Source organism: Daphnia magna, linkage group LG1, assembly GCF_020631705.1.
Source record: "Daphnia magna isolate NIES linkage group LG1, ASM2063170v1.1, whole genome shotgun sequence".
Taxonomy (NCBI): Eukaryota; Metazoa; Arthropoda; class Branchiopoda; order Diplostraca; family Daphniidae; genus Daphnia; species Daphnia magna.
Window position 1 is genome coordinate 15,956,266 of NC_059182.1, and position 17,467 is coordinate 15,973,732.

Sequence of the window (17,467 nt, forward strand, 5' to 3'; positions counted from 1 at the left end):
AAATTTGAGTGTACAAAGAACAACGTAACGTTCACGTTTGGTAAACGATGATTCATGAATTTTTCTTTTATTTTCTCTCGTTCACCTTATCTTATACACATATCCATATACGACAAGCAAAAGGGAGGGATCGTGTGTGTGTATTGCTCCTTGCTCGTCGATGACCTAACCCGTCTTCATATCATTTCAGTAATAAACGAAAAACCCCACAAACGCACGCTTTTTTCTCTTTGTTGAACCGTTCGCCCCACTCATCCGGGTTCGTATCCCCTTCTCCGCCCTACCACCCAACACAATTGGGTCCGAATGCGACGACTGTATTCGAGAAAAAGGCGTAAGCATCAAGTCACCAAAAACACAAGAACGAACTTTGCTGTTTAGTATCATTACCGGTAACGTTCAGTCAAGTTTGCGTGTAGTGCGGCCCTGGTGAACGTATAACGATCGTCGTGTATACAAGGGCATCATTATTAAAATTAGCAAGTTTCCAAAGGAGTGCCCCGCACACCAGGCCATTGTCAAAATACGCAGCGTGAATGCGGCGACCTCACGAGAACTCACGGAGAAAGAGAAAAGCTATAACATATGCTATGCCGAGAGAAGGGTATGTAACTACAACAACTAAGGTGTGCCGGTGTGTGTGTGGGGGCGCCCCTTCTCTTTCTTTCTTTTTTTTTAAACGTCTTCCGTGAATGGACTGTGCCATTCATTCATAGTCGAGGCTTCACGAGTGCGCGGATCTGGTTTTACTTACGTCGAAAGAAGAAAGAAAAAAAAAACACGTAGTAGAAACCACAAATGATGGAAAATGCATCCGTGCATGTGTGATCTCTCCCGGTCGAAGAGGAAAAGAACAAGAGTTTTTGCTGTGATTTGACGTGCAAATAGTTTTTTGAAAAATGCGGATCACCAAGTCCAAAATGTGGTGTATCATTGCGATATAATTGGACGTTGGATTAAAATCACTACGAGTAAACTCAACGGTAAGTTAACACATAATCTGTCGGGATTTGTGGGCTTGGTGGTGACTGTTCTTATATTGCCCCACTGTGTGTTTTGGACGTTGACAGTTGTACACTTTGGCAAATTCAGGTATCGTGGCCGTTAGCTCATACGGTGCATCGCTCTCGTGTGGGATTTTTCCAGTGGGGCACCTTGTTGCTTACTTTCAAATTTCCATGACATCAGCTCTATTTTGAGAGTTGATCCGTCGGAAGATACGCACCGCACCTCTCTGGCTTTTCGATAGACTCAATACTATCGCTAGATGGCGTTTTCTATTTTCTATAAAACTGTTTCTCCATAGATGGCGTTTTAGTTGTCTATACTTATCGCTAGATGGCGTGAAAGTTTCAAAAATCCAATTGCCGAAAGGAAACCAAAGTGGTGGCCGAAAACAGGCACCTGTTCACGTATCGTTCCACAACGTCCCATAAATCAATTTAAATCCCATTACGAAAAGGAGGACGAGGACTTACGACCGAGAGGAGCAAACTGAACGCAACGCGTTTGTCACGATAAGTCCAGATGATGCCCGAACCGTTATCGTTCAAACGTCGCAGCAGCAGCAGCCAAACAACAAACAGACAGCCACACAATGTGAGAGAAAGAGGCCCAAATAGGAAGAGAGAATAAGATAAGTCGGCCTAGTAAAAAAATAATCATAAAACCCCCCCCCCCTCCTCCTCCTCCTCAAACGTTCAAACAAGCAACACGGCGGCTAAGATAGGTTTGAAATGCGGCAGCTCAGCTCCACACAAAATTATTGACTTGTCACCGAAATCGTTTGCCGACCCTCTCCATTTTTCTTTTCACGTCTCACCTTTTCCTTGAAAATTTTTTCTTTAGTCCAGCTGTTGCGCTGAAACAAGTTTATAACTACACTATTATATACTTTTCAAGAGAATTTGTTTCGTCGTTTATCACGATCGATGATTTTTTTTAACATATAGTCCGTCGCTGAGAGAAGAGAAATTACAATGAACTCGACGACCTTTTTCTTCTCGTCCGGTCCGCGTGTATTGATTGATAAGGAAATATGTCTAATACCTTTGGCTATATGATTAGGCAAATCCTATTTAGTGTGTCAGGTATATACGTAAATATGTGGACCCTTTTTGCGCTGGCCAACGATCGAAAAGGACATGACATTGTGGACTTGTGAGCCTTCCTGAAGCTTGTTACTAACCGCTTGTCTCCTATATAGTCTCACATTCGAGCAATCTATTTGTTAGTTAGTTTTTGGCTTAATTTCCACGTTTTCTTCTCTTTAATTTGAACTTAAGGCGGCCCGCCACTTGCGCCAAAAGCTCGAGACGATTACCATCAAGGCACTCTCTTTAATGAATATGAAATGTATAATTCTTGTCGGCAAAAAAATCACGACCAAATAGGGAAATGCCAATTGTTAGCTACAACTCAAACGGACACAGCAAACGAACAAGACCAAAAATTGAATAGATTTTTAGTGCGTTTAAAGCAAAAGTCAATTAGGTCGGGGTCGTTTTGCCGTCTGCTGTCCGTCAGATTTCGAGAATAAATTTCATGTTTGTTTCAAAATTTTATTGTTATTTTTTTCTGGCTAGTCAGTTGTCGTCGATTGAAGGGCGTTTCAGTTCCCAGTTCTTTTTTTTCTTTGGTTTTCAATTCTTTTTCAACTCAACACGTGGTCGGCGCCAATTTGGCTGCCTCGTTTTTTTTATTTCATCTGCCAAGTATATCAAAGCCATGAACGCATTTTTATTCTTATTTGCGCGTGTTATTTTCGTCCAGGAAATTTACATTACGCACTATCATAGCAAACGCAGACTTGGTTTCCTCCTTCCACGCTTTCTTTCTTTTTTCCACATTTTCCCCCAACGTGAAAATAGATCGTAAAACGTTTTTTTTTTTCTTTTCCTTTTTTTACGGAACTCACTTTCTATTTCTCACTTCAGCTGTTCAAACACAAGGCGAGCTCGTTCTTTTACGTTCGTTCGTTCTCGGCCCCTCCTGATGGCGACCGACATCTTAGAACGAAGAGCGTTTAGTATTTAATATTTGATCTAGGAATATACAAGTCAACAGCGCCGTGAAAAAAGGTAGGCTTTAAAACCGCCGCCGCCCTTCGGCCGCAATTTTTTTTTTCTGTTGACCGACGTATTTGTCCCGACAAGGCTCACGAAAGCCAACGAAGCTGAATAAATAAAATAAGCTTAAAAAAAAAAGGCCAGGCAGACGGAGTGGAGAAAGAATGTATTCAAAACTGTTTTCCATCATGCGATCGTATCCAATCAATCTGCCCCGATAAAAACCGCCCGTTGAGTCTATTATCTCACCTGTCGAGTTCATATGCAAGAATGTGTTCGAGATCTTTAGAGAAACAAAGATATCTCTCTCTCTCTTTCTCTTTCTCTTTCTCAATTTATCCCTGAAAAACAAAACGGATCGAATATAATTTCGAATATTTCAAAACGTGGCTTTAGGTGTATGTATACGAAGAGCGTAACAGTCAAACGAAGAAGGAGAGACGCATAGAGAGAGAGCCAAGAGATAAACGGTTATTATACCTTCGTCCTCCTAGCCCACTACGAACCCCCCCCCCCCTCATCTCCTAGTGCCATAAAAACCAGTTGAAGGATGCGAGTCGGACAACACGACCACTCCATTAGCAGATGTTTATATATATGTGTATATTATACACTATATTATAGCTCTCTGCCTTGCTGTCGTGTGTCGTCGCTGCTGTCAAATGGCGCAAGATTCTGCCGTTTCAAATATTGTGGGACTGTTTTTTTTCTGTCTCCCCCAAGGTTCGAATAGCTTGTGCTTAATTTTCTTTTTATTTATTTATTTTGGCCTTTTTCTATTTCCCTTTTGTTAAAGAAGGAGTTGCTGGCCGAAAGCGATAGCCTAAAAGTGGAAGGTTCAAATCTTTTTTTTTTTTTTTTTTTTTTTTAGTTGCATCGCTGACGCGGGATTTCCGAACATTTTGTTCTCCCCATTGACGTCGTTCAAATAAAGTAAATTCTTACTAACTGATTAGATAATGATATCATTTGATTGTTTTATTACGAGGCCGAAAATGGCGACACTGCCAATAAGTGTTTGGCCACCAAAAAAAAAATGTGATTGAGGGAAATTCCCGGTAAATGCAATGGGGAAAACAGATTAGACGAGGCATCGATAAAAGGAAGGACAGTTTGGTTTCATGATCCCAACGCTTGCAGCAGTTGGCAAGAGTGTACGTTATGGAATTGTCCTTTTTTTTCCTCTTCTTGGAAGAAGGAAGGAACATAAAATTTTGAATACACCAAGGTAAGTGAGGACGCGGAACGTTAAGGACGTGATACGAGAGCGTGAGTGGAAACTGTTTTATGGTTCTTAAAAGAATAACGCCAACAATAACCGAATTACTTTTAGTAAAACAATAAGTTTCATAGCAAAATAAAGAAATTCATGGGCAAATTAAACCGCAAATTTGTTTGTTCATAACAAATGCACAACTAATCGGCTATAGGATGCGAAAAACGACCCCTTTTTTAATGGGCATCACGTATAGATGAAGAATGTTAGTTCTCTCTCTCACACTTAAAAAAAAAAATACATATCAGAGACGTAAATTATTATGATTAGACCAACTGTTTATTTCTTTCTGGGTAGGTAACAGGAAAAGAAGAAAACATTTTCATTTTGTTTTTCAAACTCGACGGTCGTTGGTGCGTGAGTGATTGAGTGAGGACCTCCTCGCTCAATCAAGAGAAGGAGTGTCATCGCGAGTCGTAAAACGTTTGCCACGATAAATCCAGCTTTTATTTCTCCCCTTCCACTATTTCTTTTTTAAAAAATCCCGTTCGTTCGCTATATGCACGATCGAACCTCTAATCGCGTTTGTATGCAAATGACCGCTTATATCTCTTATTTCTCAGGGGGCTTTCGTTCGATAATGCTAACCAAACGAAGAAAACAAAACGACAGACAATATTGATTGGTTTCTCTCCCCTTCAAAAACAAAACATTTGATGCCCAAAAATACTATGAAAATAACAAGTGGGGAAATATGAGATGATCTCGTAACGTATTCACTTATAATCCAAACATGGATTCATACAGCCATTCGGCCAGGCTTCTCGTTCCATGTACTGTTGTGGCTATCGTAAACGAAGAAATTTCTCATAAATACATTGCTGGATATAGGATGGCACATTCCGCCATCCATCATGTTGACGGGGGCTATGAAAGAGACGACCTCCAATGCACAATGCGTTCCCGGAAGTTACGGGTCAACATCGCAGGGGGGGTAAAAAACAGCCTCGTCTTTAGGTCCAAACTGATGGACAACTGAACTCTGTCCTGTTGCTACTGATTAAGTTGACATTCGTTTTCTTTTTGTTGTATACTGACAACAAAAGATGTTCAAGGCCTGTAAAGGACTGATGTGGAGATACCGCCAACGCCTTGTTCTGTTGGAGGTAACAATTTTCGTTCACGTCTATTTTGAATCAATTTAGACTTATTGAAGATTATAAGAGCTATTTCTGGGGAAATTTATTCAGATCTAGAATTAGACAATTTGGATAAAAATAGAAAAGAATATTCTATTCAAATTGGGCATGCGACGTTCGCTATATACATCTTCGACGACAATTGAATCTGATGGACACGGCACATCTCCTCACAATGTCCAGTCTAATGCAACACGATTTAACTATGCAAACTTGTGTTACATTGTTCAATTCTTTTCGACTAAAAATAACGAGAACGCGCACCCCCCTTTTTTTCTAAAAAGAATCAGAAAGAATGTCGTGTAACGTCTTTTTTTTTCCTCCTTTACATCGACTGTATACCTAACCAAAATTGCCCCTTTACGGTCTACTGGATACACACACACACACGAAGATACTCTACCGTTGTTAAGTCTGTTTGTGTGTCTTATTGTCGTCGAGAAACAGTTTCGGAAGTTTTTTTTTTTTTTTTTGCTTTCTTAAAATGAACTTCAATGGAAAGATAATGAAGTTGGAAAAGAGGGGAGAAGATGTCAGCATAGAGATAGGCCCACACACACCAGACTTTTTGCTTCGCCTCTTCTTGCCTGTTTCTTTCTTTTACCGATAGACATCTCAGCATCCAGGGCTCGTTTTTTTGCCAGCGTTTAAATGAAAACGACCATAGAAAAAGAAGTCGCCTTCTTCTTTTGGTGAGTTCATCATGTTTAAAATGTATACTGCACAGCAAGCGAGAAGAGTTCTTTTTTTTCTTTCCCTCTTCTAATGTGTTGCAGAGCATGCCATCGCAAGCATAAATCCTCTCTCCCTGTATACGTAACTCCATAGGAACTGTGGGCTAAGTTCCTTTTTTTTACGGCCGCTATGGCATCAGTGCAGCAGAAAGAGACATCCTCTCTTAGCCAAAGACCAATTAGTGGTCAAATCCATTAAAAAAAAAAAAAGGAAGAAGAAAAAGAAAAAGTAGACAGCAGACCTTTGGCGTACGTCCCTTTTTCTCCGCCCTCACCCGCCCTCACCTCGTTTAAATTTCCCCATGGCTGCTGTTAGTTTGCTCATGTTGTCTGTAAATGGGCCGTGTGTGGTATGCGATATCCGTAAAACTCAATTAGGTTTTCTCCGCTTTCATGTTTTTAACGGGCATATAAAAAGCCAAAAGAGAGAAAAAGCGGAACGCCGGAATTGATCGACCACGTCCGACCCCCTCCGCACGCGATCATTTCATTACATCTAATACAAATTCTTTCCTGAAAATCGATGGATGGCCAATACCGCCCCCGTTTTATTGATGCATTGGCGTGTCCGATTCAATTGTCTTTCCATTTTGATGGTTTTGGTTAAACCAGGACTTGAGCTAAACGCTTAACACTCAAAATCGCACGTGGATCCTGAAAATCAGATCCTTTTTCTATGTGAGATTTGTATAGTTTTGGCCATCCGTGTAAGATGGGCTTTTTTTTCCCTTTCTCCTTCGCCTTTTCTTTTCTGTTTTTTTCATCCGTGCAATCTATTTATTATTTCTCACTGGTTTGACTAAATGCTGGAAGAGAGGGATGTTTCTTCCACCTCGGCAGGTCGCCGCCCACACACAAGCCCCTGTCAGTTACTACCGTCTTCACTCTTTGTGTTACGAGCGTTTTCTTTTGTCAGGTGTTGAGATGTCAAAAAGGTTTTCTGCGCAGCTACAAAAATCTACAAAAACCAGTCGGACTTTTTTTTTTTTTTAATCATCCGTCTTCAGAATGTAGAAAAAAAAAACTTGACAATTCAAGACCCGCAAAAAAAGGTTGAAAAAAAAATTCTTTGTTTGCCCAACCAGGTGTGACCAGCGTCCTTAAATCAGGAAACCATCAATAGATGTTATTTTTATTTTATTTTTTTTTGTGAGTTCTGTGTGTGTCAATTTGTCAAACGCACCTCCGACCGCGACGTGTTTTTTTTTTATCCTTGTAAAACGAAGGTTCATTCATTCTGCAGACTTCCGCCGGCATGAACAAATATTCCTGTTCACTATTCAGTAGTAATATAACACGTGTAGACGTCTCTGTATACTTAAATGAGCCTGAAATGAAGATGTTTTGGCCTTTATTATTCTCCAGCACTTTTAAAAAGCCGTATATTCTTAGAATGTCTGAAAATGGCCAGAAAACTTAAATATGCAAGCAGCTTTAATTCGGTTTTCAACCGACTGATTGGCAGGGAGGAAAACATATGAGATAAATAACATTATTTTCCCCTTAAGTTGTTTTTGCTGTTTGCTTATGGTTTTTTTAATAAACGAAGAAAACGGATGAACGTGTTGCTGGCGCGCCAGCAAAATTTTAGTTTCATTTATTTCAAAATGGGCTTATTTATTCAAAAAATGCATAATTAATGTAAAATCTAATACGTCAATCAGAATCAGCGTTCAATTTTGGGTAAAATATGTGATTTTTATCGAATTCTAAGACATGTCCCTTTTTGCGAATTTTGACAAAAGTGGTAAGGGTATAGCCTTCCCACTTTTTCATTTTTGGCTAAATTCTAGATATAACTTAAAATACATGGTTTCGATTCAAAATTGAACGAAAATCACAAAAATTGACGTTGTCTTTACATAGGCATTATAGTTTCTCAAATAAAAGTAAAAAATGACTGAGCAAAGCCGTTGCGTTAACAACAATTTTGTTCCTTTTATATACAAAACGATTTCTTAATTGGAAAAACCAATTGGATTTGAAATCAGCGTTTTTCAATTTTGAATGTACTAGAGAAATTTTATTTAATTCAAAGAGATATCGCTTTTTGCGGATTTTGACAAAAGTGGTAAGGGTATAGCCTTCCCACTTTTTCAATTTTGACTAAATTTTAAATATTGTTTAAAATGCATGGATTTGATTCGAAATTGAATGAGGATCACAAAAATCAGATTCGTTTTTATCTGGGACTTATAGATTTTGAGTTATTAAAATAAAGGTTAGTTGGGCTGTAACCACTTTTGATTGGGGTTTATTCAAAATCTGCATAACTTAATGGGGAAAGTAATACGCTATTTTATTTGGAACCTCTATTAAATTTTGGTTTTAATAAGTTATGTCTTATCTTATTCGAAATCAAAATTGTTAAACTGACTTTTTAGAGAAAAATTCTGGATTAAAAAATAAGCCCGACTTTTCTTTAAAATGTGTAGTTTTTCTTAACAAACCGAGATAATGACATAGGAATATATATTTTACATTCAGAATTGAACGAGATTCAGGAAAATCGAGTTCCTTTTTGCGTTTGCCTTGTATTTTTTGTAATAAACCTAGAGATCAGATTGCAATGCTGACGCGCTAGCATTCCTCATATTCCATTTATATCTTGTTTAATGAAAAAACTAATGGTTGATTTAAAATCAGCGTTTAATTTTGAGTATATCATGTGATTTTTATCGAATTCTAAGACATGTCCTTTTTTGCAGAATTTGACAAAAGTGGTAAGGTAGCCTTCCCACTTTTTCATTTTTGGCTAAATTTTAGATATTGTTTAAAATACATGGTTTCGTTTCAACATTAAACGAAAAGCACAAAAATAGACGTTGTTTTTACATAGGCCTTATAGTTTCTCAAATAAACGTAAAAAACGGCTGAACAAAGATGTCGCGTCAACATCAATTTTGTTCCGTTTATATTCAAAACGAATTCTCAATTGTAAAACCCAATTGGATTTGCAAATCACCATTCAATTTCAAATGTACTGGGAAAATTTTATTGAATTCCAAGAGATATCATTTTTTGCGGATTTTGACAAAAGTGGTAAGGGTATAGCCTTCCCACTTTTTCATTTTTGGCTAAGTTTTAGATTTTATTTAAAATACATGGTTTCGATTCAAAATCGAACGAAGGATCGCAAAAATTAGCTTCGTTTTTATCTGGGACTTATAGATTTTGAGTAAATCAAATAAAATGTAGTTGGGCTATAACCACTTTTATGGCAATTTATTCAAAATTTGCATAACTAAAACGGAAACTAATATTTATTTGGAACATCCATTAAACTTTTGTTTTTACAAGTTATGTCTTATCTTATTCGAAGTCAAAGTTTTTAAACTGACTTTTTGAGAAATTGTCGGGCTTAAAATTTAAGTCCGACAAAATAAGCCCGACATTTCTTTAAAATGTGTTTTTTTCTTAAAACCTAAGTAATGCAATAAAAATGCATGATTTACATTCAGAATTGAACGAGATTCATGAAAATAGAGTTTGTTTTTGCGTTGGACTTGTAGTTTTAAAAAAACTTAGAAAATGGATTGTAGTACTGACGCGCCAGCAGTTTTCATGTTCCATTTATTTCAAAATCGACTTGTCTGATGAAAAAACTAATGGCTGCTTTGAAATCAGCGTTTAATTTTGAGTATATCGTGTGATTTTTATTGAATTCTAAGACATGTCCTTTTTTTCAGATTTTGACAAAAGTGGTAAGGGTATAGCCTTCCCACTTTTTCATTTTTGGCTAAATTTAAAATATTGTTTTAAATAAATGATTTCGATTCAAAACTGAACGAAAACCACAAAAATAGACGTTATTTTTACATGGGCCTTATAGTTTCTCAAATAAGGGGAAAAACGGCTGAACAAAGCTGTTGCGCTAACAGCAATTTTGTTCCGTATATTTTCAAACGTTTCTAATGAAAACCATTGATTTGAATCCCGTTCATTTCGATGCACTGGGAATTTCTTCAATTCCGTTCGCTTCTTTTGCAGTGTGGCTTTTTCATTTTTGGCTAAAATTTAGATATTGTTTAAAATACATGATTTCGATTCAAAATTGAACGGGGATCCCAAAAATCAACTTCGTTTTTATCTGGGACTTATAGATTTTGAGTTATTAAAATAAAAGTTAGTTTGGGCTATAACCACTGTGATGGCCATTTATTCAAAATCTGCATAACTAACAAGTAAACTAATATTTTATTTGGGAACCTCCATTACATTTTGGTGTTAACAGGCAAGTCTAATTGAATTCCTAGTACAAATTTTATGCTATTATAAAACAATTTATTACACATTAAACAAATATTATAAAAACAAGCCCGACAAAATAAACTGACTTTTCTGGGTTTTTTTTTTTTTCTTCTTCAAAAACCTAGATATACTTATCAAAATAGATTACTTTAGATTTAGAATTGAACAAGGATCACGACTATTGACTTGGTTTTCCGTTTTCTTCAAAAACTATATCATTTATGCGAAAACTATTATTAACCCGGAATCAACGTTCAATTTCGCTTATAGTAATTCATTGTGCCTATATCGAATTCCAAGCGATGTCATTTTTTTAGACCTATTTCACAGACATTATTTAAGGCCGACTTTGGCCTCTTCAGCCTCGTAAGGCAGAAATTTTGACCTCGTCCTTAAATTAAATGGACAAAGTTAGTGCGTTAAAAGCACATTTACATTTCCGTTTCAAAAAGCTGATGGTTTGACGGGGAAACTCACTGTTTTCTCCTCGAAGAAAAATACACAAGGGGATATCCGCGCAGTTTTTTCTCTCTTCATTTTCCAGGTGTGTGTTTTAGATAAATGAAGTAATTTGGCTCTGCAGTGCCCTTTTCCTCCCCCCTATTTTTGAGAAATATTTCAGACCATCAGCCTTTACCGACTGCCTGTGTAGTTCTTTGGCGGTGAACGAGAGATACATGGCGCATACACACAACAACTTGATCGATTTTTTTCTTTTTCAAAGTGAGTTAACACTTCCGCCGCTGCAAAAATAAAAGGCCTCTGCTTTCTGTGTCAGCATTATTTTGAGAATTTCATTTTTTACCCCCTTTCTATTTTATTTTTTTTTAAGATTCCGGCTGTGCAGCCGGACGAACGTTTTTCCCTAGCCGACCCGCGCTATTCAACGAGTCTGTAGAAAAAGCCAATCAATTTCAATGTTTCTTCAAGTCAACTTTGCGTGCGTTTTTATTGTCTAAAAAAAAAGAGTGAGAAAGAGAGAGAGAGAGTATAAGTACACATAAAGGTGCAGCTATATATAAGCCTGGAGACTTGAGACGAGTGGACAATGAAAAGAGAAAAACCAGTCGAGTTTCTTGCCTCTTATTTTCTAGACCCAAAAAACCTTTGGCTCTTTATCTATTTTTATGGACGAAGAAGGTTATATAGTCCTATTTTATTTTTTTATTGAGTTTCAATGGACAGGAAATTGCGGTTCGGTACAGGGGCCGTCAGCATCATGAGCCAGTTGCTAGCGGAGTTGTAGTCCCAAGTGTTGCGCACGCCATTCTCATCCGCCGTTAAGTCTCGGCTGTATTAGTAGTCTATATATTAACTCCTCAATAACTGCTCACCACGTGCAACTAGCTCTTCAACTGCCATTGAAAAGACGTGAAAGAGTGAAAATATGATCAAATAAAAAAAGGTTAAGCATAAAGGAAAAGAGAAACGATTGAGATAATAATTATAAGGTCGTTACGTACCTTTTCAAAGTATTTCCGGGTTTGATCACGATCGATTAGTTTCTGAAAAATCCAATTTCTGAAACGTAATCAAAACAGGCGGCCACCTATCCAAGCTCACCGGATTTTTAACAATGACCTTTCCTATCAAACTTCAATGTTTAAAAAACAAAAGAGAATGTGGTGGACCCTCACAGATAGTCTGGAATAAACGTTCCCTATTTTTCAAAGCCCAAATCGCACACACAGAACAGGGAATGTACTTGCGAGTTTCCCCTATAGCTCTGACAAATGGAAAATGGTTCACAAAAGAAACATCTGCAATACGACGGCAGATGATCGCCTCTTCGTTCTTTCCAATACACAAATAGACAAATGAAACTTATTCAACAATAAAGAGAAGCCGCTCTCAAACACCTCCGGCGTACTGTCTGTTGGTCCACGTTTTTTAACCGATCGGAATAGGAAACAATCAATCACCATCGGTCAGTTGCGATCATTCAAACATTGAACGACAAACGCACAATCCAGCTGCAACTTTTTCCCGTATTCCATCCTGTTGTTGTTTTGTTTGCGGATGCAAAGTGTTCACCCATCTACATCCATCCATTGTACGAAAATGCAAACGAAAAGGGGCCATAGTAATTAGCGCTTGTGTTTCTGTTTCTTTCTTTCAGAACATATCCTAACGTATATTGTTGTGTGACACGATACAGCAATCATACAATCTCAGGGAAACAACAAGTATAGGGAATTACAATAACTTTCGAACGCGGAAAAAAAGAAGAGGAAAAAAAAAAATAAAATAAAAACAAACGAAAAAGAACACGGGATATTTTGTGGTGACGTTTTTGGGCAGGAATTAGGGAAACATAGTGGAAGTTGAAATAAGAACCATTAACCCGTTAAAACCATAGTCATTGTTATTCATTATTATAATTTTTTTTTTGGATCCAAAGAATTTCTAAATTTCCTGTGAGTTATTCAAAAAGGTTAATAGTTTTTTGTTTTGTTTAAACGTTTTTCCTCTGCCAAATTTGTTTAAAAAATCATTTGAAACTAAGCAAAAGTCAGGATAAGAGATTAAAAAGATTAATTATGAAAGGTATATCGTGTGTTTATATCTTTTTATGTGGTGGTGTACGCGTTCAAAAGAAATGAAAAGCCTTTAACGGCGACGAGCACTCGTAAAATACTATGATTGTGGCCACACACACACACACACACACACACAAAATTGAAATGTTTCAACAAAAGAAAAACGCGCACGGAAAATTGATTTATTATTATTTTTTTTATTCGTGTTGAAATGATGGAAGGGGCCATGTAGGTAATAGTAGTACAGTAGTAGCACACTGCGATAGGGCTGTACAGACATTACACGGGCAAACATTGCGCATTTGCAGAGATGAAATAGTTAAGAGACAAACGGAGAGATGCAGAGAAACACAATCATGAAATAATGTACAAATGTAAATAAGATTTTTTTGTTTTTTGTTTTAATGAAAGGGAAAGCAGATCTGGCACCGATGATCGGAATAGAGAGAGAGATAGGGAGAGAGAGCAACATTGTTGGTTGTTGTTGTTGTTTTTTTTTTGCTTGTTTTTCTTTGTTTTTCTTTGTTTTTCTTTAAAGACTGTCACGTGACTCGACCCGGTGGCGGTATATAGTATGGCAATATCAATACAAACATTCAAGGGCAGAGGAGTACAATAATAAAACGAATTTTGAAAAGGACATATTGGCACGACGTTCACATTCAAATATATACTTTAGTATTTGGAAGGGACAGGAGAGTTAGTGTATGAACGGGAAAGAGTCGAGAGAGAGAGACAGAGAGAGAGAGCTAATCTCGGCGTTAAAAAGAAAATGAAGTTGAGCGGCGGAGCTGTGAGGATGTAGTTGAAAGGTCAAAACAATTTCAAACTATAGGGCAATGTACAAAAAATACGTGTGTTGGGAGCGTTCAGAATGTCGCAATAGTTATAGTAAAAATCGGGAATGAGGGAACAGAAAAAAGTTACAAACATTTTTTTCAAAAAGAGAAGGGACTTTGGCGGCGGATTATTATATGTAAAATTCCGAGGGTATAATAGTTGGGTACAAAAAAAAACAAAACAAACACACACACAAACATTTATGTATTTATATACGAAAAATCGCGCGGGAACGAGTAGAATTTAAAAAAAAAATAATTCAGCAGCAGCAGAGTCTTTTGTTTTGCAGTTCTTGTCACGGGCAACAATGTGATCTTACTGTTCCTTCTCATTGTTGTTCCATTTCATTTGCGTCTGCCACACATCGGCACGATCGTCAATAACCAACATCTCATCGTGTTGTCGCAGATTCGATGGCGGCACGTTAGCGGCTGGACGTGAAGCATCCGACTGATTAATAATCACCTCTTCCCATCCGCCCGAGTCGCGCTGGATGAAAGCGGAACGCTGAACAGGAGAGGAAGAAGAAGTCGATGGAGCCGGAGCATATTCAACAACAGATGCGGCAGTAAGCTTCACCCTCTTCACCACCACCGCCAATCACTTCCTGCGGATGAGCTAAAAGTCGCTCCGTTTCGGCCAGGTAAGAATCGAAATCCACGTTGGTCATGGCAGCTGGGGCGGCGGGTGTAATGACGGCGTCGTTGTATTTCTCATCATCGAGCAGCAACGTGTTCTTCCAAAACTCGACGGGCGCAAACAGTTCCGTCTCCGCCGGATGCGACTTGCCTTCGCCAGCCGATTTGGCGCTCACGCCTTTCGCTTTCGTTTTGCCGCTTCTCGGACGCGCTGCTCGCCCGTGTTCCTCACCGGCGACAGCGGCCCCATGTTTCTGGCTGCCGCTACTGCCCGACGAGTGGTGGTTGATCTTGTTCCGTCTGCCAGCTCCACCCTCTCTGAGACCCGATTTCCAGCCATTACTCGACGCGGCAACATTTTTGTGATTGACGGCTGTCCGTCCCGCACTGTTTTTACTGACACCACCAACACTACCACTATTGCCAGCGTCCCTGTCCTTGGCTGGACTCCTCTCGTGATGGCTGGCCTTGTTGTTTTTACGTGCCGGACTGCTGGTCGATATCTTTTTGGGTTTATCGACGCCAACAGCAGTACTCGATCGCTCTGGCACACTGTTTTCACTTTGAAAGATCAGTGACATTTGATTGCTTCCAACGGGCGACACTTGATCGACAACCGACGGACGAACGTGGTCGATATGCTCGACCAGGTCAAAGCAGTTGCGATGCTTGGAATTGCGCCAGGCAGAGCCTTTGAGAGACTCGCCCGATCGGCCGAAACCGACCTGCCAGTCGTCTGCGTGCAACTGGCCATCGGGCAATCCTACGCCCTGGCCATTGGCAGGTGGTAACGAAGGGTTTCCATCTTTCCAGCTCCTATCCTGTAAGCCGGGCAACGGCACCGGCCATGGAACATGGTGCTGCGAGATTTTGCGTGGCTGCTTGTGGTGATGATGGCGACGGTAGACGCTGACGAAGCGCCTGTTGCCCTGCCGTAACGTCTCGTAGAATTGGCAAAGCGTCTTGTCTCCTCCAGGCTTTTCCTACGTTAAACCGAACACAAAACAGGTGGAAAGAGAGAGAGAGAGAGAAAGAGAGAACGGCATGAATAAAACGTGCAACATCCATTACATAGCGCTAGCGCGGGGTCGTTGGATTTTTATTACTACGGCCATATTGACAACTATTCGAGTTTTTCGACGCATTGCTGTCGTCCTTTTTTTTTCTTGCCTTACAATTCTCTTGAAAACACATTCTCTCTCAAAGTATTTTGATTTACGATCACGCATGTCGTTTGGTCCAAACATTCGACATCTTTATCGTCACGGCCCTTTTCTTTTTCTCTCGTGCCCGAGGGACTGTATATGGAGATTTGGCTCGTGAAATTTAGGAATAAAGGCAAAGATAGAAATTTGCTTACCCTGGTGACGAGTTTGCCCTTCTTGGTGAAGCAGAGGTAAAGCTTTCTCGATTTTGAGATGATGTAGATTTTGCCGTCGGGACCAACTGAAGACAATTCGATATCGGCTGCAATCGGAAACAATTTTTTAAATAAATTTTTTTGCTTTTCTTTTTCTCTCTCATTTTGAATTTTTATCGTTCTCTTTTGTTGTTGGCTTTATTGTCACTCGTCACGCCACATTCCCCAATGTTAACATGAGCACACACACACACACAAAATGATTTCTTGCCAACAACATTCTGCGCGTTTCGAACGAGACTGTGAAAACTACCAACGTCATCAGATAAAAACAACAACAACAAATTCGGGCCACGGCGAAGATTAAAGAAGAGCAAAGCTTCATCGAGCGTAGCTTCAAAAGTTTCCCCATAAGGCCGAATGTTTTTGTTTCGATACGGGCTGATAGAGTCTAACTGGGATTAGCGATGTCGCGTCCTCAATTATTTATTTGCTTCCTTAGATAGAGAGGGATGGATTGAAACTTAAGGATCACTCGCTGCTCAGTTTTTATTTGTTCAGCTTCTCATTGTCAAAATCCGAAATCAAATAGAAAGCTGACTGTTGCAGTGGACATTCAACCCATGGCGATAGACGAACTCCACTTTTATGGGGTACCGATAGCCCAATGTCAATAAATGACAATTAGCATCTCCCAATTGTCCTAGTTCATCCTGGTTCATTAGATTCATCAGTTTACCTGTTTTAAATTCCTACTGTTAGATCTACAATTTCTTTTTTTAAATCAATGAACCGATTCTCGTTGAGAAATAATTTTAAAAAAATCGTGTTTCTGCGTTTCTTGTAAACGCATCGTCAGTGCTGGAACTGAATGGGCGCCAGAGTTGCGCGTCCATTCAAAAATCATGGCAGCTGCGGAAAAAATGTTTTAGGACAAAATAAAAAGAAGCTAAAGGAAAACAAAGAGGAAGAAGAAGAAAACACTCATACGTACAAGAAGTCAAACTAATGACTGCCGTGTTTGTTATTGACACAGATGACACAACACTCGAGTTGGTTAGTTGACGCTAGTATATATATGCGTGCGTGTAAGTGTCTGCAGTTAACTCGCGCGCGGGAATATTGAAACGAGCATTTTCACATCGACAACGGTGAGCGCAGACAGAAGTGGGGGCTTGTGTCAATATTCGCCCAGCTTTCCTTCCTCCTTTTTTTTTTTTTGCCCACTTCTCTTTTAGCTCTCTTTCATTTTTTATTTTGTTGAAATTTGTTTTTTGCCTTCTTGTCCTCTTCTTTCTCTTCGCATAGTAGTCGTAGTGCTAGTGGTAATTGTTGGAAGTTAACAGCTAAGGTCGCCGACAGACTACGGGCCAGCAAAGAGAAACATAAAAACTAATTTCATAACCCCCCCCCCCCTTCAAAAAAAAATAAATAAGGAAGAATGCAGTAGCAGTTAACTTGTACCCGTGGTACAGAGCTATTGTTGGCTATTGTCAACGACTTTCTGAATGGATGTCTTTTTTTGGGGACGAGTACATTCATAGTCTCAACGGAGAATCCCTGCGTTCCACTATTTTTAATCAAATCACGTCGACAAAACGCAGCAAACAAACGCAAAAGG

General features: G+C 39.1%; 1 protein-coding gene and 1 long non-coding RNA gene across 4 annotated transcripts in view; one reads left to right on the forward strand and one right to left on the reverse strand.

Moving 5' to 3' along the window:
- The window catches only part of LOC116932819, a 25,039-nt gene continuing 7,572 nt past the window's right edge, over positions 1 to 17,467 (forward strand). Inside the window, exons 1-2 of one of the 3 annotated variants that reach the window (XR_006643816.1) lie at positions 1 to 983; positions 14,257 to 14,491. This is a non-coding gene — a long non-coding RNA (uncharacterized LOC116932819). The remainder of the gene's footprint in view (positions 984 to 14,256; positions 14,492 to 17,467) is intronic. The other 2 variants (XR_006643814.1, XR_006643815.1) reach the window with 2 other exon arrangements.
- The window catches only part of LOC116932134, a 21,056-nt gene continuing 16,774 nt past the window's right edge, over positions 13,186 to 17,467 (reverse strand). The window contains 3 exon segments of the mRNA XM_045170132.1: positions 13,186 to 14,419; positions 14,421 to 15,469; positions 15,847 to 15,953. Coding sequence (XP_045026067.1) covers positions 14,164 to 14,419; positions 14,421 to 15,469; positions 15,847 to 15,953 — 1,412 coding nt within the window. The 3' untranslated portion in view covers positions 13,186 to 14,163.